Here is a 21,970-nt window from a genome sequence, read left to right on the forward strand (position 1 = left end):
CTGCAGTTGCAAGTAGTGCCAACCTTGTAAATTCAAAACTTATTTCCCGCTTTTTTCAAAAATAAATTTTTGCTGCAAATTAAAATACTTATAAATAAATAAATAATATAATAATAATTATCTATTAATAAATAAAATACTTATAACTGGGTGTTTTTTCAAATAAATATAAAACCATTGATAAAATTTAAAAATATATTTTCATCATCAAAATTAAATCGAAGTCTTCTCACTACAAACACAAAATTGTAATCTTAAAATTATAATTAATTAATATTCGCTGATTAACTGAAATATTTCAAGCAAATGATACCTTTTTTCTTTAAGAAAGTGATGAATGCAATTTGAAAAAAATTAAACATTCTTCGACATTTCAAAAATTTCTAATAATTTTTTAAGACATTAACATAATTACATGATTAAAAATTTAGTTTTCGGATAACATTACAATCTTGATTGAATTATTCATAAAACAGAAAACGTTCTGTGTCGAATAAAATAATTATTTGTAAATTTAAATTTGCACAGCAAAAATTTATCGTATACAAAAATATAAATACTTTCGTTTATTGTTTCAATTTCAATACGTAAAAGAAAATAATTAGAGATGATAAAATTTAACACTTTTTCCACAATGAAAATGCGTTATTATCGAAGTCTTTTGGCAAAAATATTGAATAAATAACAACTAGTATTTGTAAATAAATAAATATATTATAATCGTAATTCTTATGGCAGTAACTGTGCGTTTCATTGACAAACATTAACATTAAAAATTATTAAAACATTCAACTAAACTATTCTGTGATGTATAACGTAAACTATCTTTCAAAAAGAAAAATCGACATTAATTTTTCTCTGTTAAAAAAAAACAATTATTTTGAAAAGATAAAAAATATCAATACTGCATCAAATGTTAGTACAAAAAGAGCAATGAACTCGGAATCATTTGAATTGATTATAAATTTTTCTTTCTCATTTCATCAAGAGATTCATTTTTATATAGTATAAAAAATACGCAATTTCGACGTCTAATTAAAAATACTTCTTTTCTTCTATTTTTTTCTTTTTTACAAATCTCTGAGGAGAATCAAAAGGGAGAATTCATTCCGAGTTTGGTGCCAAATTCCAAGCGAGCTCTTTTTTGATACCTCACGTTCACTCTGAAATAGAAACGAAAATTTTATTTGTAAATTAATTAAATAATGATTAAGATTAAAAATTTATGAAGTTATTGAATTACTTGATCTCTTGCCACTTGGCGAATTCATTAATGAGAAATACTAAAGGTACTGAAGATAAAAAAGCGAGCGGAACAATTGTTAATAAATTTCCTAATCTTTGGCTTTCTTCCTGGATCCAAAAATCGTAAAATATCATTCCAGAGAATCCTGCTTGAGCACATAAACTGAAAGAAAGAAAATTCTACAATGTAACAAAAAACTATATTTTTTTAAATTTTCTAATTAATTAAAATTAATTTTCTAATTAATTTCAAAAAAAATCTAATTTGGAAATTTACTTACCCAATAAAAACGGTTAAAAACCACATCCAATTGCTGAAGGGTTGCTTCCTCCAAATTGGATATTCTCGGTGAACAAAACTTATGGATATTGTTACTAAACGGAAATAAAAGTAATTGTTTATCAATAAAAATTATAAAAAGGTGTTAATTAATTAATTAATTAAAGTATTATAATTCATCTAAATTATGAGAAATATTAAAGAAAGTATTTACCGAAATGTAACACTGTAATCGTGAGAGCAAAATGTTGCACGATAAGAATCAAATTACTTGATTTTAGTTGACTCCATCCTTCCCAGGATTCACTGGCATTTAGTAATGGGTACATGTAAAAGCATTTAGATTGTTCCACTTCATTTGATAAACATACAGTCATTAGTGAAATGTATTGTGATAAAATGACAGTTATCACCGTTGGTAAAAATTTACTACCGTAGCACCAAAGAACGAACAATGTAACCTGTGAAGAAAAACATTTTAATTACAAAAAATAATAATTAGATTCAAAATTTTAAAAAATTCACTAATGCAATTTTTTTTAATTTCTGTAAATTATTCAATTATATGTCAAAAATTTTAATGAAATTCTTTTCAACACAATTTTAATAAAATTTCTTGATAAAAATCAGTTATTTTTCAAAATTTTAATAAAATTGTTCGCAAAAATTCAATTATTAGTCAAAAGTTTGGATAAAATTAATTGTAAAAATTCAATTATATTCATTATAACTTTAATTAAATTTTTCAAATCAATTAAATTATTTTTATAAATTTTAAAATTCTTACTATAAGAATTCAATTATTTATAAATAATAAAATTCTTGGCTGAAATTTAATTATTTTCAATACAATTTAAATAAAATTTCACGATAGAATTAAATTATTTTCATAAATTTACATAAAATTTTTCTCATCAATTCAAATATTTTGATAAATAATAAAATTCCTCGCAGAAATTAAATTACTTTTAATACGATTTTATATTTAAAATTTAAATTTTCGAAATTTTTATCAAAAATTCTGTGCACGAATTAAAATTAAAAAAAGAATTTTTTTAAAATAATGTAGTTTTTTAAAATAATTTTAATTGAGAATTTTGAAAGTAATTGAATTTTATGAAGAATTAATTAATAATTATAATTAATATCTTACTTTTATTTTATCATTAAATTTCATAAAAATTATTAAAAGAAAATTAAATAATTTTATTAGAGTTCTCGTAAGTATTCTTCCCAAAATTTTATTAAAATTTTTGAAAATATTTAAATCGTTTCGAGAAATTTTATTAAAATTGTAACTATATTAAAAATAATTGAATTTTTGAGAAGAATTTTATTAAAATTGTATTGAAAATAATTGAATCCCTACGAAAAATTTTATTATTTATAAAAATAATTGAGTTTTTCCGACAAATTTGATTATTTATGAAAATAATTGAATTCTAGCAAAGAATTTTACTAGAATTTTTGAAAAATTAAAATTGAAATTTGAAAAGAAAAAAATTTTGTAGATAATAATGATTTTACCTGTCCATTTATGATACATTGATTTTTTCCTGTAGCTCTTTGCATTATTGTTGGGTCTGTTGGAGTAGCGACCATAGAAATAGAAAGAAGTGGAATAATTAAACACGTTAACCATAAAACTTGACCGATTGAAAACAAAGGCGGCAGGAGCAAAAAGCCAGAGATTGCTTGAACTGCCGAAAGAGTTACAACACAGCCTAGCCAAAATTGCACACAGTTCCATAGACATTTCATATAATGTCGAGCCTAAAAGTAAAAACAAAAAAAGAAATTAATTTAAAATTAATAATAAGTACGTTTATTCTGTAAAAAATTAATTTACCTCCATTACGAGGTGAAATATTGCTATGGGATCTTCTCGTCTAACGCTGAGAGAACATGAGATTGAATTTAAACTCCGACTGAGATCAATAGGTGAAGGTCCTTGTTCTTCTTTTGGCGTTAGCAGAACAGGCACTCTTTGGCACACTTGAGGATACAATGGTTCCACAGCAACTCTAAAAAAATTAAACAACATTGTAAAAAATTTACTTATACAAAAATAAATATAAATTCAATATAAATCAAAAATAAAATTAAATAGAATATTAAAATATTTTCTGAAAAATATTTTCTTTACTACATTTTATTAGACTTTAATATTAATTTTCAAGAAATCGAAAAAAATACTGATTTAATGACAAAAGAGCTTTAAAAACAATATATTGTTAACCGATAAGCAACATATTCAAATCAGTAATTATTAACCTTCATTAACATGAATTATTCTAGACGTTAAAAAATGTTTTTTTAAATTACAATGTTTCTCAACGATTTAAACCAATAAATAATAAAGTAAAATTTTTTTTTCGTGCCTCAAGATGATTAGAGAAGAAAAAAATTGCTGCCTTTATGTACAACCTCCAAAAACACTGTCTGCTTATCGAAACAAAATTTACAAACATCCAACTATTCCCATCGAATCCGAAACCACTTACAAAAAATCCTACTTGGATAATAAGACTTTTGAAGTTAAATTAAACAAAAGCGAAAATAAAAACATAACTGGAATAATCGATTTCAATACAACTAGTCAACTGTCCTATACAGGAGAATTTCACAAACCAATTGGAATAATATTTCCCAGAAATCATTTAAAATGTGGAGGTTGTGGCGATTTTACAACTACTTATCTCAAATCATATTTCCATTCAGGTTTGGTAAATACATTATCAATGAAACCAAAGAGAGGTAAACTTCAATATCCAGTACGAATCGACTCCAAAACAATAATGACTGAATCTTTTCAAAATCCCGGAAAATTTCAAAAACCACGTGTAAAATCTAAATGCTCATATGTTTCAAGTGCAAAAATTGAAAATTTAACTGTAAATCGTCTTTCGTTTAAAGAAACTTATTGTCCGATGAGAGAAAGTTGTCGTCCCAAATATCGTCCAATATTAACATCGTCAAAATTCGAAGCAAATTCAATTTACAATCTAAGTTACAAACCACCTGGTTATTATTTGTAAAAGCCGAATAATTAAATTTTTATTCCCGAAAACTTTTTGGTAGATAAATTATAGAAAATAAATTTTAAAAAATTCAATCAAAATTGAATGTAAATTAAAAATTTATAGAAAAAATTTTTTGAAAAACATAAAAAAAAAACTTTAGAGAAAATTTTTCCTTCTTTTAAGATTTGTTTTCATTGAAAAAGAAAAAAAAAACTTACGCAGCATCAGCTTGCATAAAAATTGGCATATTTTCGGCGTTCGCTGCAGAACCCAGAACGCAAACTACTTCGCCGTAATCTTGCATAATATGTAACATTTCTCTAGTTACTGTTGTATTGCAGTCAGTGAACAAAGATACCAAAAGTGGAACGTTGTCTATCATTTCTATATGTGGCCTAATTTTATCTATACCTCGGGGTAATTTGGCCTGAAAAAAAGAACAAAATTAACACTCAAATAAAAAAAATTCTCCCTCTTCGGAAAAAGAATTTCAAAGCTTTGTTAGGAAATAATTACCCGATTCGATAAATCAAAATTGACTGGAGCACTTTGTTCCGTACTGTCTGTTAAACAACTCAATGATCTCCATGCTTCTTGACCAGATCCTAAATCTACACTCTGGACCAAAACACTGTCTTCACTCCTCACGGTATCTTGTTCCCTAGAGAAAATTTTTCCGTTAATTAATATATTATTAAAATAAGAATTAATTACTCCAATTTAATTAATAATTTAATCAACAAGATAATAATAATTACAGCAACAAATTATACTTAATTTAAAGGGTTGCCACAAAAATTTAATTACATTTTTTCCCGACTTTTTCCTGATTTACAAATAGAACTTTGACATTTTCCCTGAACCTAAAGTATATTTTAATTCATTCTAAAAAACAATTAGATACACAAAAATACAATAAAATACACGAAAAATGATTCTAATACATACATTTATTTTTAAATATCTTTAATTGTAAAATTTTGCGGAACATTAACAGTTTTCTTTTAAATAAATATTTAATCATTATTTTTATTTTTTCACAGGAATGATGATTTAAAAAAAATCTCAATTCAATTATTTTCTAGAATTTTTAATTAAAATTCTTCTCTAATTCAATTATTTTTAACAAAAGCTACTTAAGAATTCAATTATTTATTTAAAATTTATTAAAATTCAACTTTTTTGAAACTACAATTTGAAACTTCTAATTAGTTCAAATTTTTACTAATTCAAATTTAAAGAATAAGTTTTGTGATATTATTGGAAAAAAAATTGAGAAATTAATTTATTTTCCACAATTTTTAGGTGAAAATTTTTCTATTTTAAACGATAAGATTTTTGATAACTTTTTATATTAATTTTTATATAATTCTTGAAACTTTTCCTAATTTTGGATCTGAAATATGTAATTTAATTTTTGCATAGAATTTTATAGAAATTTTGTGAAAATAATTAAATTCCTTTGAGGCAATCAAAATTATATTGTGAATAATTGAATTCTTATAAAGAAATTTGTAAAAGTTTTTTAATATAATTGGAAATTTTATATAGAAAATAATTGAATTCCTGCCAAGAATTCTATTAGGTATATATTTGTATGAAAATAATTAAGTTCTTTTAAATTTTTTTTGACGAATTTATTAATTAAAATTGTATTGAAAATAATTCAATTTTGTTATAGAAATTTATTAAAATTTAAAAATAATTGAAATCTTTTGAGAAATTTTATTAAAATTTGATGGAAAATAATTGCATTGTTTTGAAGAATTTTATTAGTTTAATTTTTTTTAATTTTGAACCTGAAATTATCCCTCTGTTCTTTTGAATTCTAAAAATTTAATATTTTTCCATTACTTTTGTAAAATTTGATAAAATCTCTTACTTTTCCCTGACAAATTTTACTTTCTCTGATTTTCTTTCTCTGATTTTTCTGCCCAGTGGCAACCCAGATTCAATTATACTTTAATCAACTGATTTCTATAATTTACTTTCATTAAAAAAATACAACAAATCTTACGATTCTGTTGGTATTCAATAATAATAGTTTAAAAAATTAAAAACCAACACTCTGAATTTTACTTCAAATCGCAAGCAATACAAAGCTTTGAATCTACTATTTCAATAATAAAACTTTCAACAACAAAAAATCATTACGAAGTTTCTGATTTTTCTCCACTTTCCCGTTTATCGACGAAATCGAAACTGTTACACAAAAAGTTAGTCAAATTAAATTTGTGATTCAAATTAATTTGTAATTAATGAATTGTGGACAATAATTATTGTAAAAGAAATTTCTACCTGTGACTCATTGCACTTTTCGTTTGGGTTGATGCGATATTATTCCATTCCGTTGTATCGTCATCAAACCTAACAGTGGTGAATTCCGTATTTATTGCACTTGGAGCCGACATACTCATGACCCTACTGTTATCCAAATTCGAACTGTCGAAATAGAAAAATAAATTAGTACTAAATCATAATAAAATTATCATCTCATGCAAGTTATACTGTCGTAACACTGACACATTGAAAGAGCTCATATATGCAGCTGAATTGAATATTCATGCTTGAATTATGTATTTTTCTGTTTTCTAATTGATTTTTTCCAGTTGTAAATGAGAATTTCGATCAACAGATTCTTCAAAATTTGTAAATTAATTATTTCGGTAAAATATAAACATAATTTTTTATCCAAATTCTCAATTACTCGGAGAGAGAGAGAAATAAAATGGGAAACAACAATCAACTAACAATATGTAATCACTTACAGTATTATTCCTTTTTTTGGAATAAAATTATGCAGAATAATTCACATACTTAAATATTTTGTACTCGATGGTGAATTAATATTAGTAAGTTAGTGAATAGTTAGTCGTGAGAGATTCGCCAGTGCCACTGATACAGACATTATTTGCACCAGTAAATTTTTCAGGGGAAAAAGTAAATTCTTAAGACGTACCGAGGGGCGACACGATTAAGCAAGTTGCTGGCCTCATCCATGCAGTTGTGATTAAACTGATGAGATCTAGTTGAAGGAGTGGGTGAGGACATGGCTGCTGCCTGGCTCACCCACCATCCTACTGGACTCTCGGACCTAATTTGTTAGTTACACTCAACATTTAGTCGCACACATGATAAAAAATCGAAACAATATTTTTTACAAATTAATCAAAAATTAAATAATTAAATAGAATTCAAAATAATCAAAATTGGAATATTCATAAAAAACATTTGAGAATATTTCAGTATTTTTTGTGTGTTAAAATGTGACGAGAGAATTAGAACGTGTTAGTAATACGCACATTTATATGAGTAGTGAAATGTAAATGAAAAAATGAGAAGCACAATTTTCAGATGGAAACAGATGTAAACATTGAAAACTATTTATCAATTTCGATAAAAAAACAACACTATGATGACAGAAAACATTGCCTTCATTTTTGAGCAAAGAATGAGAGAAAAGAAGCTGAAGCAAGGAATTGAATTAAGATTTTAATTTGCTTCACAAGAAAAAAATTTACCTCGTTCTTTCGCTGAGAAGTGATATGTGACAATTCCAACCACTTTCCAGGCCCATTTTTTCCGAGAAAACGCGAGAACGTAATTCGTTTTCTTTACTAAAATGCACGAATCTTATGCAAGCTCTTTCTAATTGCTCGATTAATTGCACCTTGAAAAACACAGAATATAATTAATAATCAAATAGAAAATAGAAATAAATAAATAAATAAATAAAATAAAAATAATTAAAAACTGAAACTAAGTACAAAAAAAGAACAACTGTAAAAACTAAGTAGTAATTAATAATATGAAATAAAAGTTGTTAGTATATAATTTAAATATGTACCATATCTGTTTGAGCCTGATACTGCATGGTAACCATTCCTATAAAAACCTGATTACACTGAAGTTCGAAGCAGTTATCCACTTGGTTTACATCTTCATCTTTACTCTCGTTACAAAGTAAAGAATCTGTGGAAAAATATTTAAATTAACAACAGTTTTCACAAAACGACAATGTTAGAAATAAAAATTACGATTAAATTAAATTAGAAATAGAAATTAAAAAATTTTCGTCACTCACCAGTCGAGTGAAATTGACCTAAAACTCCTTTCCCTCTCGGATCGATGACATTTTTAAAATCCCACATTAAAGGTGTCGGACTTCGGTAAGGTGTATAAAGATGCTTACTGTCCGAAGGAAGCTCTAAATAAATATTTGAGATTTTTCCATTCAAGCATTTTGTCAAAGGTCTGTACGCAAAAGCACTGCAGTAAGAAGTTAAACTGGTTCGTTGATAAAAATCCTGAACTTTTTTCCTGTAAATCAAAACAAAACAAAAATTAGTCATAAGTGACAATTAGATGCTTTTCAATTTACTATCAAATTTTGCAAATCAAAATATTACTATCTTCGCACTCAATAATTAATTTTTAAAAAGCAGCAAAAAATTCTATTAAAATTGTATTAAAAGTAATTAAATTTCTGTGAGGAATTTTATTATTATTTATCAAAATATTCGAATTGATGCGAAAAATTTCATGAAAATTCATGAAAATATTTGAATTCTTTCGAAGAATTAAATTGAAATCGTATTCAAAATAATTGAATTTATCTGAAGAATTTTGTTATTTTCCTTAAGTAATTAAATTTCTGTGAAAAATTTTACTATTTGCAAAAATAATTGAATTCTTTCGGAGATTTTTTTAAGTTTCTAGTTTAATTGAATTTCTTTGAAAAAATTAAGTAGCAGGTTTAAATAGATGAGTGCGAAACCTAAGAATTAAAATATCAAAATAAGTCAAATTTCAAAAACCTGTCTGATGTCGATAAAGGACACAAATCTTGTCCATCCCAAAATTCTATACAAGAATCAAGAATAATATCCGCAGTGCCTTGAGTTAATAATTGCAGACCTCCTCCACTTTTTTCCCTTACAACAACAGCCACCATGTGTGGAAAAGGAAATTTCAATTTTGTAGCGATACTCAAAGATTTTGCAAATTTAATATCCCGACGCACCATTTCCGGTTGCTGAAAAAAATTGTCAAAATGTACAATACCAAAAACGAAAAGAAAAAATTTTAAATACAAGAAAATATATTAAAAATTATTAAAAATATTATTATTGCTTACAACGTGTCTGAAAGTTGATAATTGTTGCTGAAGTTGAAAAATTTCTTGTGCCTGATCTTGAAATCCAATTTGTTTCGCCAATTCACAAAGACACCTAAAAAATTAAAAAAACATTAGAACCAAAAATAAAGAAGAATTCTTTATTTCATATTTTCAAAAAAAAAAGCAAAGCAGCAGAATTCAGTCGTAAAGCTTTCAAAAGATTTAAAGCAACTCCTACGAAATCATACCTAACCACCAAAGCCACCAAATTATAAAAAATGTTCTAAGCCGATTTCCCATTTTCTATATATATTTAAATTAAAACAATATCCGGAAATAATAACGGTGCGCCAATTTTAAAAATTTCAATATTAATCAATATAATAATATAAGAACAATAATATAATCAAATTGAAATCTGTAAAATAAGTGACGAAGACAAAATTAAAGAAAAGAATAAAAAATCTTTTCATTCAGTGGGAAATCGGTAATAATTGTTTGAAGAAAAGAATAAGTTATCGTTGGACTGACCACATCTGTCTGGGGCTTCCTGAATCATCTGCTAAATAGACTTGCTTTTTTGCGTCACTTTTTGCGTCATACCCACTTTTTTCCTCAAAACTGTGTGCCTGGCAGCTGATAAATTTCGTTATTTTCACATCATATTGACACACGAATAATATTCATGCCAAAAATATTATATCAACTAAAGGATTATAACAGTTTTCTTAACTAAAAGCTAAGCAAAACTTAATCAAAAAGAGAACATCAGTCAAAATAAAGAAAACAAGCAGTAGCATTGTTAAGTGACAATAAAAATTTTCAAATATTCAATTCTTTAAAATAATCATACCGTCTATTTGTCACTGGAATAAGATTTTCACTATGCAGTGCCTCGCAGGAGACATGTGAACAAAATTTTGTATAATGCTCCTGTGTATCCATATTGCATGTATTTAGAAGAATCGCCAAGCCTAGGGGTTTTAGGGAATTTAAATATTGTCGCCAAGAGTGATCGTCGAATTGTAAACGAAAGGGCAAAGCATGATCATGCGTTAAATCTAAAACTTCTGCCACAGTGTGCGATGAATCTGCGAAAAAGTTTCACAAAATATTTATTAGTATTTCGATCGATCTTTCAAAATAATAAATAATAAATCTCTTATAATATTTAAATAAATAAATAAAAATAAAATATTCATAATATAATAAATATTTACAATATAACAATTAAAAAATATGAAAAATATAACAAATTTTCTTATGAAAATTATAAACTTGGTTAATAATAGACAATAAATACCTTACCTTCATTTACATAGCTAGTAAATTCCAAAATTAAATAAAAAAAAACTACATAGAAATTTACGTTAATAAAGAAGTTTTTGTGAAATTAATTTTGAAATTATCTACATTTAACTATTCCAGATATTTTTTCTTTCCGTTAACTTTGTATTTAATTTTCAAATGTTAAAGATTTTGAGAAACAAAATTTACCGTTTTGAGAAAAAGAACTCTTATTTGTGTCTTGTTTCACTGACGAATCTGCCTGACGAGAAGTTTCTGTTATTTTATCGATACTGATTGTACTAAAATAATAAATTTTATAGTTAATTTAAAATTGAATATTCAAAATATAATATAAGAGGAATAAATCCAAAAAACGAGAAATGAAAAATTACCTTGAAGTTCTCGAGACAGAGTTAGCATTCCTTAGGAAGAAAACTTTTTCCGCTGTTGGATTCGGCCAAGAAAGAATTCCCTTTTTATCAATGCAGCAAAGTGCCTTAAATACAATTTTAATAAATTAAATACATATTCAATAAATAAAGTAACAAAAAAAAAAAATGAAACAAAATAATTTCGATTTTTAAGTTTTTCAAAAAAGAAAAAAAAGATTTTGCGTTTACCGTCACCGAACCAAGAACATGAAGAATACTGGCCGATCTAGACATCATATGTTCTCTTCCAAAGAGAATGTCTAAAAAATATTCCTTCAATTCTGACCAATTATAAACAACATCAGGATGAGAAGGATCGGCCATATCTGCATCTTCAAACGGATCTAGAAACTAAATTTATCAACAATTAGAGAGATTCGACTCTTTCTCAAAAAAAAGCAAACAATGTTCTTTTTTGTTTTATTTTTTTTTTTTTTTAAAGAGATCTTATAAATTTAAAATTTTGTTCAAAAAAGAAAATAAATTCTCAAAACACACCTGAGTTCTTTTTGAAGATTGATAAAGTTTAAATAAAGCTTTAAACCTCGCCATTCCAAAACAATTGAGAAAAATCCACCAGACGGGAAAACTGATTGGCAGAAGTGGTAGAGTAACGGCAATCGGTTGAAATAAAAACATTTCATACCAAGGACCGATACCAAAAAACTCAGATAGATAGAGATATCGTAGTAAATTAACTAGAAGGACAATAATCAAAAGAATTGGATACAAGAGTTGTTCGATGCAACAAATCATGACAAGATGACGTTCACGATTGTGATAGGTGACAGGACGATCTAGAGCTTGTTCCAGAGCTAATCTAAGATTCGTCAAATATGGAGTTTCCTTGAGTTTGTAATTTTTGTTTTTCAAAGGAATTCTTGCCTGAGGAGTGGAGAAAACCTCATTTGAACCGTGAACCGGTGGACTGTAAATTTCTTTTGCGTGCAAAATAGGAGCTTCAGGATCCTGAAATAATATTTAAAACCTGTTAATCGCAAATCCATTAAATTTATATTAAAAATTTATTAAATTGATAAAAAATTAGTTAAATTGACCAAAAAAATTAAACAAATGGATAAAAAATTAGCTAAATCGATAAAAATTAGTTGAATTGACAAGAAAATTAAATAAATTGATAAAAAATTAATTAAATCGATAAAAAATTCGAAATTTAATTTAAGTACTTAAATGCTATTTAACTTGATTGCTAAAAACAATACTAACATCAATTGGCACGCAATATCCAGGAACTTGTTGTCCAGGTTTAATGACAATAATGTCACCAGCAACAAGTAGAGCCCATGGCAAATTAACTATTTGACCCTCACGATAGGTCCATTGCAAGGTAATACAAGGCGAAAGAGGACTGCATAAATGGGGATAATTTTCAGCATTCCAATGGCACAAATAACTAGCAGCTGAAATTGACGAAATTTAAATAATCGCAACAATAATCTTTGAATAGAAAATAACTACTTCAGGGTTGCCACAAAAAATTTTGTTTTTCCCTGACCATAAAGAATATTCTGATTCACTCTAAAAATAATTGGATACTCAAAAAGATGTTCCATTACATTTATTAATGAATTTTTTTAATTGTAAAATTATTCGAAAACATCAATAAATTCTTCATTAAATAAATATTTAATCATTAATATTCCATAGGAATTAAGATTTTCAAATTCTAACCTTTATGAAATTCAACAACTTAGAAGAATATTATTATTAAGAAAATAAATAAAAATAAATATAAATATTATTATAATAATTTAAATATTTATAAAATTCCTCGAAAAATGTAATTATTTTCAAAAAATTTTTTGCAATAATTCAATTAGATTTCACAGATAATGAAATTATTAGCTGAAATTCAAACATTTTCAAAATCTACTATTTTAATAAAATTTTTCAAAAGAATTCAATTATTTTTAAAAAATTTAATAAATATTCGTTGCAAAAATTCAAAATAAAATTTTTCAAAAGAATTCAATTATTTTTAAAAAATGTAATAAATATTCGTTGCAAAAATTCAATTATTCTCCTAAATAATAAAATTCTTCACAGGATTCCAGTTATTTAAAAAAAATTTTATAAAATTTGTTGCAAAAATTGAATTTTTCTTTTTTCTTCTAAATAATAAAATTCTTCACAGAATTTCAATTATTTTAAATACAATTTTAAGTAAATTCTTCAAAAATTGTAATTATTTTCAAAAATTTTATCAAAATTCTTCGAAAGAATTCAATGAGGATTTTGTTATTTATTAAGATAATTGAAATTTTGCTAAGGATTTTATTGAAATTTTTGAAAATAATTGGATTTCGGAGAAGAATTTTATTACTTTTTAAAATAATTGAATTTCTACAATCAATTTGTAACTTCTACAAAATTCAATTTATTCCAGTACTTTAATAAAAAATCCCTGACTTTTCCCTGATTTCCCTGACTTGTGGTAACTCGGTACTAAAAGAAGAAAACTTACCATCTAATTGTTCAATAAGAATTCGAACTCTATGTGGAATTTCCTTATGTCGTAACTTATTATCAGAGGCTACTAAAATAAAATTAAAAACGACTAGACAGAAGATAATCAGTCCCTCGTACAACAATGTTGAATATCTGCAAAAATTATTTTTCCATCAGATTTATAATATTTTTTTTGTGAAAAATATTTTTTAGAGAGAAAAAGAATTTTTTACGGAAATCTAATTAAGAAACGAATTAAAATTGATAAATACCTCGCAGTTTCCTGAACAGTAAAAAATACAGCTATGAGGGAAACAGCATTAATTAGAAGCGCTAAAGCTGAAGTCCAACAAAGGGTTGTGTATTGACTACGATGATGTAAGGCATCATTTAACCAAGCTCTACTTTTCCTATTATTAATTATTGATTATTAAAATTCTACAGTAAAAGTCGTGGAAGTTTTAAATATTCATATACATTTTAATTCATCAATTTCAAAAGATTACAATAAACTTACTTATTTTTTCTGCATTCCTCTTCAAATTCATCTAATACTCGTTTAATATCACCTTTCAAAATTTGGAGAGCTGCTGAAGTTGTTAAACCTAAATTTTCATTCGCATTCGCCTGTTGTTCCTCCATATTCTGCAATTTAACAAATACTTTCTATGTACTAAAATTATTTTCATTTTTACAAAAAGAGTCAACAATTGTGGCAAGTGTCAATGTCAAAATAGAATAAATTCCAATAGTGTCTACCTGTCAAAATTAATATTTCCACAAAGCTAATATTTTGGTTAAATTCAATTTTCTTTACATAATTTAGATAACATTATTAAGTCTTAATTGTTTTATCGAAACGACAGTTTTGTTTGTTAAATAAACTTCCTTAAAATCGCAATGGACTTAAATCAAAACAAATGAAAGTGAGGTTAGAATTGTTAATTTGCATCTTACGTAACAAATATTAAAGCTTTTCGAGTACATACCTGTCTTTTAATTATTGACAGCTGATGTTTCAATAAACCATATCACAGTGTTTTGTCAATTAAAACAACCCCCATTATATAGAATTTCTATAAGTATTTTTTGACATTTGCATCATTGGCATTGAAGACCATAACGACGAAAACAGACGCACGCATCCCAGCAAAACTGACAAAGCGCAAAACATTCATGGCGTGTAATTTGTATATATAATGCACTTCACCTCTTTTAATAATTAGGACAATCATTCATAAGTGTTTAGTAATAAAACAATTTCCTGGAAGATATAAAACGCAATTGCTACCTTGAAATTATTTTTTTTATTTCTTTCCATAATTTTTGAGGTTAGGTTTTCTCTATTGAATTAATTCAATTAATTTTAAGTAAAATTTTTTTAAATTTCTTCTCTTTTCAGATAAAAAAAAAATTAGTAAACAAAAAAAAGTTTTTTCCTATAAGAAAATATGTCAAATTAGATTTATTAATAAATGGAAGAGAAACGAAATGTTTTGATACTTTGAAAGATTGATATCATGGAAAAATATTCTATTGATTCTATTTCGTTTGTTTTGATTAATACTATTTAAGGGGATTTGAACCTTGATGACGTCACAGTTTGTGCAAAGCATTAGTTTTAAATCTGTGACGTCATCATGGTTCAAATGCCCTTAAGTGTAAGATAAGAAAAACGAAAAAAAATAGAAAAAAAATCCAACTTTTTTATATAGATATATATTTATATCAAGACAGAGAGGGAGAAAGAAAGAAATTAACAATTTAGAAAGTGTAGTAAAAGATTTTTTTCACTAACTCATTACCAGGTATAAATGGTATAAATTAATTTTAATATCATTAAATGACAGATTGTAAGATAATTGAAGAATCATATAACATGCTATTTAAATCTTTTCTTAGATTTTTGCTACTCAGTCGTACATCCGTCATTAACACGGAATGATAGTTATCGGTTTATTCTTCTCATCGCGGTTTTGTGCTACTGAAGGAAACTTGTGTAACGATATATGATAAGCTTTAATGCAAAAAAAAAAACAGAACTGATTTAAAACTCGTTTGTTCTGTTTGTTGATAATGACATCATTCAAGAATTTCGAAAAATTAGAAGAAGTACTGCAATTGTTTTTGTTACCCAATTATAATATTGTCTCAACAACTTATCTTGATTTATTATTGACACAAATTGCTGATGACAAAACAGAACGTAAGTATTTTGAATTTTTTTTTCGCTTTGTGAATCCTAACCTCAGAATATTTTCAAATGTATATACTCTTTTTGCGTTTTTTTATTATGCAAATGTGGAAATACTAATTTTTTGTTTGTGTAAATTGCATGAATTCAAATTGAAATACACTGAAAAAAATTATAGGCAGATTTTGTTTTTTACTTAGGCAATTTTTGCAATTTTTGCAAAGCAATGGTTTCTTTAAAAAAAAGCAATTTTTGCCTTAGAAGGTAACCAATTCATGACATTTATCAAGTAAATTGTTTGACATTTATGTTTAAAATTGATTTTCAAAATTAATATTTAAAATTTATTTTCAAAATTTATTTTCAAAACAGTAAGACAAAATCATCGACAATTGTTCTTGTCATGGATTCCAAAAGCCCTGGACACTTGGAGTTCGGATGAAAAGCCCTGCCAAGCTGTTGTTTCATTCACAATAAAACTCGTGGGTCTAATAGCTCAAGATGAAGAGGACTTTAAAATCTGGTATCGCGACGATGTTTACAACAAACTTTGCACTGCATTCCGTTTACGAGAAACTGATTTATCAGCGTCTATTAAAATGGCATATACATCGATGCTCTGCAATTTAATTCAACATCAAAGTGGTAGACAATGGGTGAATGAATCAGGTGTTTGGCGAGATATGATAAGCTTTGCGCATCTAAATCACACGCTTTATGTAACAAGAGAGAGTCAAAAATTTGTCTGGACACTATTACTTTATGAATCGAGGAATACAGAATTTTGCAAAGATATTATAATAGCTGCTGTCTCGCCAATGACTCAGAATACATGCAGTGTACAAACTCATATGGTTTTGGAGGAGAATTACATGAATGATAATGCTCTATTGTGCACGACTTTAGATCTTTTGACGAGCATTCTTGAAAATACACTTTTCCACAGTTTGGATAATACTATTCCTTCGTTGATTGAGGAATTTGCTAATTTAGAAACTAGATTGAGAGCTCTTTTTGAAGCTTGTATTAGTACTCGTTTTTTGCAGCATATACTCAAATTATTGCTTTTGTCGTTGTTTAAAAGATTGAAGGATGGAATCAAGAGTCCTGATGAGAAGGTCGATCCGGAAGCTAGTGAGAAATTTCGTCTTGGTCTTTGCTATATGAGCTCTTTGCTTCTGTCGAAAAAGTACGTTCTTGATATCGTCAGAATGAATAAATACTCTTTTATATATTGGAAGAAATTGCAGAGTATTTGTAACTTTTCTTTAGGATTGCCGCATAAATTTGAACATCAAGTTATCTGTCTAATGGTGAGTATTTCTTTTTATTTTTTACCTTTTGCAGGCTTCGCACTCAATAATTACTTTTAAAAAAGTAGCAAAAAGTGACTTTAAGACTGAAAAAAGTAGCTATCGAAAAATTAAATTTGATTCACCAGAATTGATTTAAAAAAAAATTATTTAACAAAAAATGATTTAAAATTTCCCTGACTTTCTCCTGATTTCCATAAAAAAAATATTTACGTTTTTAATAACTTCAATTCTAAATTTTTCTAAAATTCAATTATTTTCCAAATTTTTAGTTAGAATTTAGAAAAATAAATAATTTTTAAAATAATTTATTATTTCTTAAAATTGAATTCTTGCTCTAAAGAATTTTATCAATATTTAAAAAATAACTGAATTCCTGCTCTGAACAATTTTATCAATATTTAAAAAATAATTAAATATTATATAAAAATTTTATTACAATTTTAAAAAATAATAGAATCCGTTCGAGAAATTTTTTTAAAATTAGGATATTGAAAATAATCGAATTTCTAAGAATTTTATATTTTAGAAAAAACTTTCAATTGTTTCGAAGATTTTGAAACAAATTTGAAAAAAATAATTGAATTCTTTCAAATAATTTTATTAAAATTTTTTTAAATAATTGAATTTCCGAGGAGAATTTTATTATTCATGAGAATAATTAAATTCTTCCAAAGAATTGTTATTATTTATGAAAATAGTTGAATTGTTGTGAAGAATTTTGTTAAATTACTAGAAAAGTAATTGAACTTTTTCTACGAATTGAATAATTTTTGAAAATAATTGAATTTATGTGGAAAATTTTATTTTTCATGAAAATAATTAAATTCTTGCTGAGAATTTCAGCATATTTTTGAAAATAATTTCAATTTCTGTGGAGAGTTTTATTAAAACTTTTTTAAATTATTGAATTCTTCTGTAAAATTTTATTAAAATATTTGTTATTGAAAATAATTGAATTTCTGTGGAGAATTTCATTATTTATGAAAATAATTGAATTCTTGTGAAAAATTTTTTACTAAAATTTTTTAAAATAATTGAATTTCTGTGGAGAATTTTATTATTTATGAAAATAATTAAATTCTTCCAAAAAATTGTTATTATTTACGAAAATAATTTAATTTTTGTGAAGAATTTTGTTAAATTATTTAAAAATAATTAAACTTTTTCTAAGAATTGAATAATTTTTGAAAATAATTAAATTTATGTGGAAAATTTTATTTTTCATGAAATTAATTGAATTCTTGCTGTGAATTTCAGTATTATTTTTGAAAATAATTGAATTTCTGTGGAGAATTTTATTATTAATGAAATTAATTAAATTTTTTCAGAAGAATTTTATTAAAACTTTTTTTAAATTATTGAATTCTTCTGTAAAATTTTTTCTTTATTTTTATTTCTTTATTTTGATTAGAATTTTATTTTCAAATACAGGTAATGCCATTGACCTCGACTTACGGAACAAAACGTACAATGCACGACTTTTTCGAAATATTTATCAACAAAATGTTCGAAATCACGTGCACTGCTATTCAAAGAATATGTTACAATATCAGAGATGTGATATTAAAAACAGATCTTCCTCTGGAACTGATTTGCAAGTCGTCAATTGAAATGCTAATGGAGATTATCAACATTATGGACAGGGTACAAAATCTACTCCAATTTTTAGATTACTTTGAGAAAATGAATTTTAATACTTAATTTTATTTAATTTTAATACTTAATTTTATTTAATTCTAATACTTAATTTTATTTAATTCTAAAGCTTAATTTCATTTAATTCTAATACTTAATTTTATTTAATTTTAATACTTAATTTTTAAATTTGATTCAGATGTTTGTTAAAAATGTTTGTTATTAAAGATAATGTTCATTTTTCTAAAATTTGCAGGACGTGGCAATAATTATTTTTCAAACAATGTGTTACATGTTGAAAAATTATACTCCAGAAGTTGAACATTCGCTAGATGGATGTGGCAAGTCTCAAGCGGAGCGTCAGAAAAAATCTTCCATTAAAACATTGCTTGATGGAGAACCAATAATCGAGAGACCAGTTCTACTTGCGGCACTTCTCGATGGTCTCATAACTATGACGGAGAAATTTAAATTAAAGTGGCAAGAATGTGTTGAGACAATTTGTATCTTGTCACTCGCTCAGCAAATTCTCGATCATTCTGGAGTTTCACCAACGGTATTTTTTAATCGTTTTGTCAATATTTTTTAGCAAAATATTTTTTTCTTTATTTAATTCTTTAATTAATTTTTTATTTAATCATTTATTCAATTCTTTATATAATTCTTTATTTACTAATTCATAATTTAATTATGTTTATTTAATTTATTTGTTTATTGCTTCCTCACTGAGGAAGGTTTGTATTTAATCATGGAAGTCAATCTAATTTTTAAGTATACATAAAAAGTAAAAGTAATTTTAAATGAGATTGATAAGGAGAAATTTTATTTTGCAGATTTGCGTGAAAGCATTGAAACTTTGTAAATTAGCAATTCAAAATTTTATGCCACCACATTTGGCACTCCTCGTTGATTCTGACAGTCATATGAATTATGTTGGACCGACGTTATTCAAAAGGCTTCATAATCCGAATTGGGAAGTCGTCGACAGTGTATTTGAGGTTTTAAATACCATGGCCACAATTTCTGAAGATAGTACGTAATCACAAGATACTAAAAAAGTTTTATTTCAATTTCTCAAAATTTTGCAATAAAAAATTTTTTTTTTTAGAATATCCAGCATTTCAGGAATTTCTCCTGAATCATCAATTTCTGCAAGTTGCCAGTTCTGTTGCCATGAGCGATAGCGAAAGTTATGTAAGAGCTTCAGCGCTGATTTTTCTGGCGACAACGGTCAGAATAGAAAAACTCTGGACCACTACATTGTCTGAACTTGAGTTACCTGTAAGATTATTGATAATATTATTAATAATACAATAGTAATTTTATTAATTATTAATTTCTTATTAACTCATTAAAAATAAATATTTTTCCATTTTTAGGAGAAGGCAATTCTTTTAATTAATCAAGAGAGTGAGGCAATTGTACGAAGAGAGGCCGTGTCCCTTCTTACGGAATTATATATTCATCGTCAATGGCAGTGAGTATTAATTAGAGGAAGCATTCAAACCTAGGATATTATGACTTTTTCGCCTTTTTCAAAAAATGCTATTTTTTCGTCTTATTTTCAAAAATTGCGAATTTTCTTCCAAATATTGCAACAAAATACCTTATTTTTAGTATAAAATACAACTTTTCTCGAAAATAATTTGTTTAGAGATGAAGTTTATTGAAAAATTATAGAAAATAATGGAATTTCGTTTTAATTTAAATACATTAATTTTGTTTGTACATTAATTTTGTAAAATTGAATTGTAAATTATTTAAAAATAATTCCAGAATTATTATTAAGTGAATTTACTTTTTTTGTTTAAATAATAATTCAATTCTCGAAGAGTTTTTGAAAAAATTATTAAAAATAATTGATTTAGAGATGAATTTTAAGGATGAATTGTAGAAAATAATTGAATTTCGTTTTAATTTAAATACATTAATTTTTTTTTAGAAAAGCAAGTATAGACGTTATGGTACAAGCGATGGCAACAGCGGCTGTTTTAGATTTACACTGGGAAGTAAAAGTCAATGCACTTCAATTTTGGAGACACTTTATAAAATCGCATCTTACTGATCAGGGAATGCTTGACGGATCTTTTCCCAATGTGACTTTTTCAAAAGAGCACAGAAAAATCGTGCAACTTAATGAGACTGAAATAAAACGAAGAGTTAATAAAGCTCTCGATGATTTGTCAAAACAAAAATGCCTCGGGGTAAGTTATTAAAAAACTAAATTATTTCTAACGAAATTTTTTTCGTCAGAAAAAAAGGATTTAATTCTTTAAATCCTTAAAAATAATTTTCTTCCAAAAAATTTAAAAAATTTATCTTTGGTTATTTAGGTAATTTTGCAAACCCTGAAGGACGACAGCGATTTTGAAGTGTGTAAAGCATCGGCGAAAATAATAAGTAGACTCAAGGCTTTTTTGGTGAAATATAAAATTAACGAACCATTTCCAGTGGTCGTGTCTCCAAAGGACAGTGCAATTTTAGACACAACTTATGTGAGGCCAGTGAATCTTGATAATTGCAATACAGAAAAAACAAAAAATGATTCTTCCAATGTAATTGATGATATTGTCAGCAAAAACGATACCAGTTTATTGTCAGCAATTTACGAGAATTCGATGAAAATGGATGACGAACAAAACGATGAGGATGAGAAACAAACACTAAAAAGTATAGCTAATGTAACGAGACAAGATTTTTTGAAAGTTATTTTAGAAACTGATATCGATGCCTACATCGAGGAGAAGAGTTCTTGGCTTACAACTTATACAAATAGTTTTGATTCCGTTCTCGATGATATTTTAACACTCTACCAACACAATGATATAAATTCAATGGACTGTTACTAATACTTTTTTTAAGCAAACATACTCTTTATGTGCCTTTTACAATTTACCAATAATGCACTCATTTGTACCTAGAATTGTGTTTCTCTTTAAAAATGAATTATACCATTATTTTTTTAATG

General features: G+C 25.9%; 2 protein-coding genes across 5 annotated transcripts; one reads left to right on the forward strand and one right to left on the reverse strand.

Moving 5' to 3' along the window:
- Window positions 1-181: 181 nt before the first annotated feature.
- Window positions 182-15,777, reverse strand: LOC122509020 (transmembrane protein 94). 4 transcript variants are annotated; one of them, XM_043622755.1, is made up of 27 exons: window positions 15,663-15,777; window positions 14,847-15,121; window positions 14,375-14,502; window positions 14,130-14,267; window positions 13,874-14,010; window positions 12,616-12,809; window positions 11,887-12,357; window positions 11,578-11,739; window positions 11,350-11,453; window positions 11,165-11,256; window positions 10,521-10,758; window positions 10,199-10,303; window positions 9,686-9,779; window positions 9,366-9,583; window positions 8,633-8,868; window positions 8,396-8,520; window positions 8,070-8,218; window positions 7,508-7,642; window positions 6,847-6,990; window positions 5,065-5,209; window positions 4,767-4,975; window positions 3,375-3,549; window positions 3,053-3,298; window positions 1,740-1,986; window positions 1,527-1,620; window positions 1,244-1,408; window positions 182-1,163 (listed from the first exon to the last, which is right to left on the reverse strand). In XM_043622755.1, exons 3-27 carry the CDS (start codon window positions 14,497-14,499, stop codon window positions 1,091-1,093), a joined length of 4,221 nt encoding a protein of 1,406 aa, XP_043478690.1. In that variant the 5' UTR covers window positions 14,500-14,502; window positions 14,847-15,121; window positions 15,663-15,777; the 3' UTR covers window positions 182-1,090. The 4 variants fall into 4 exon arrangements, with proteins under 4 accessions (XP_043478690.1, XP_043478689.1, XP_043478691.1 ...); XM_043622754.1 differs by lacking the exon at window positions 15,663-15,777 and having other exon boundaries at window positions 14,847-15,192; XM_043622756.1 differs by lacking the exons at window positions 10,199-10,303; window positions 15,663-15,777 and having other exon boundaries at window positions 14,847-15,191.
- Window positions 15,778-15,928: 151 nt separating this feature from the next.
- On the forward strand, window positions 15,929-21,968 carry LOC122509021. Its single transcript, XM_043622758.1, has 9 exons — window positions 15,929-16,063; window positions 16,424-17,364; window positions 18,799-19,011; window positions 19,259-19,558; window positions 19,836-20,034; window positions 20,111-20,283; window positions 20,382-20,479; window positions 20,945-21,206; window positions 21,336-21,968. Exons 1-9 carry the CDS (start codon window positions 15,934-15,936, stop codon window positions 21,849-21,851), a joined length of 2,832 nt encoding a protein of 943 aa, XP_043478693.1. The 5' UTR covers window positions 15,929-15,933; the 3' UTR covers window positions 21,852-21,968.
- The last annotated feature ends 2 nt before the right edge of the window (window positions 21,969-21,970 follow it).

Source organism: Leptopilina heterotoma, unplaced genomic scaffold (genome assembly GCF_015476425.1).
Source record: "Leptopilina heterotoma isolate Lh14 unplaced genomic scaffold, ASM1547642v1 Lhet_59, whole genome shotgun sequence".
NCBI lineage: Eukaryota > Metazoa > Arthropoda > Insecta > Hymenoptera > Figitidae > Leptopilina > Leptopilina heterotoma.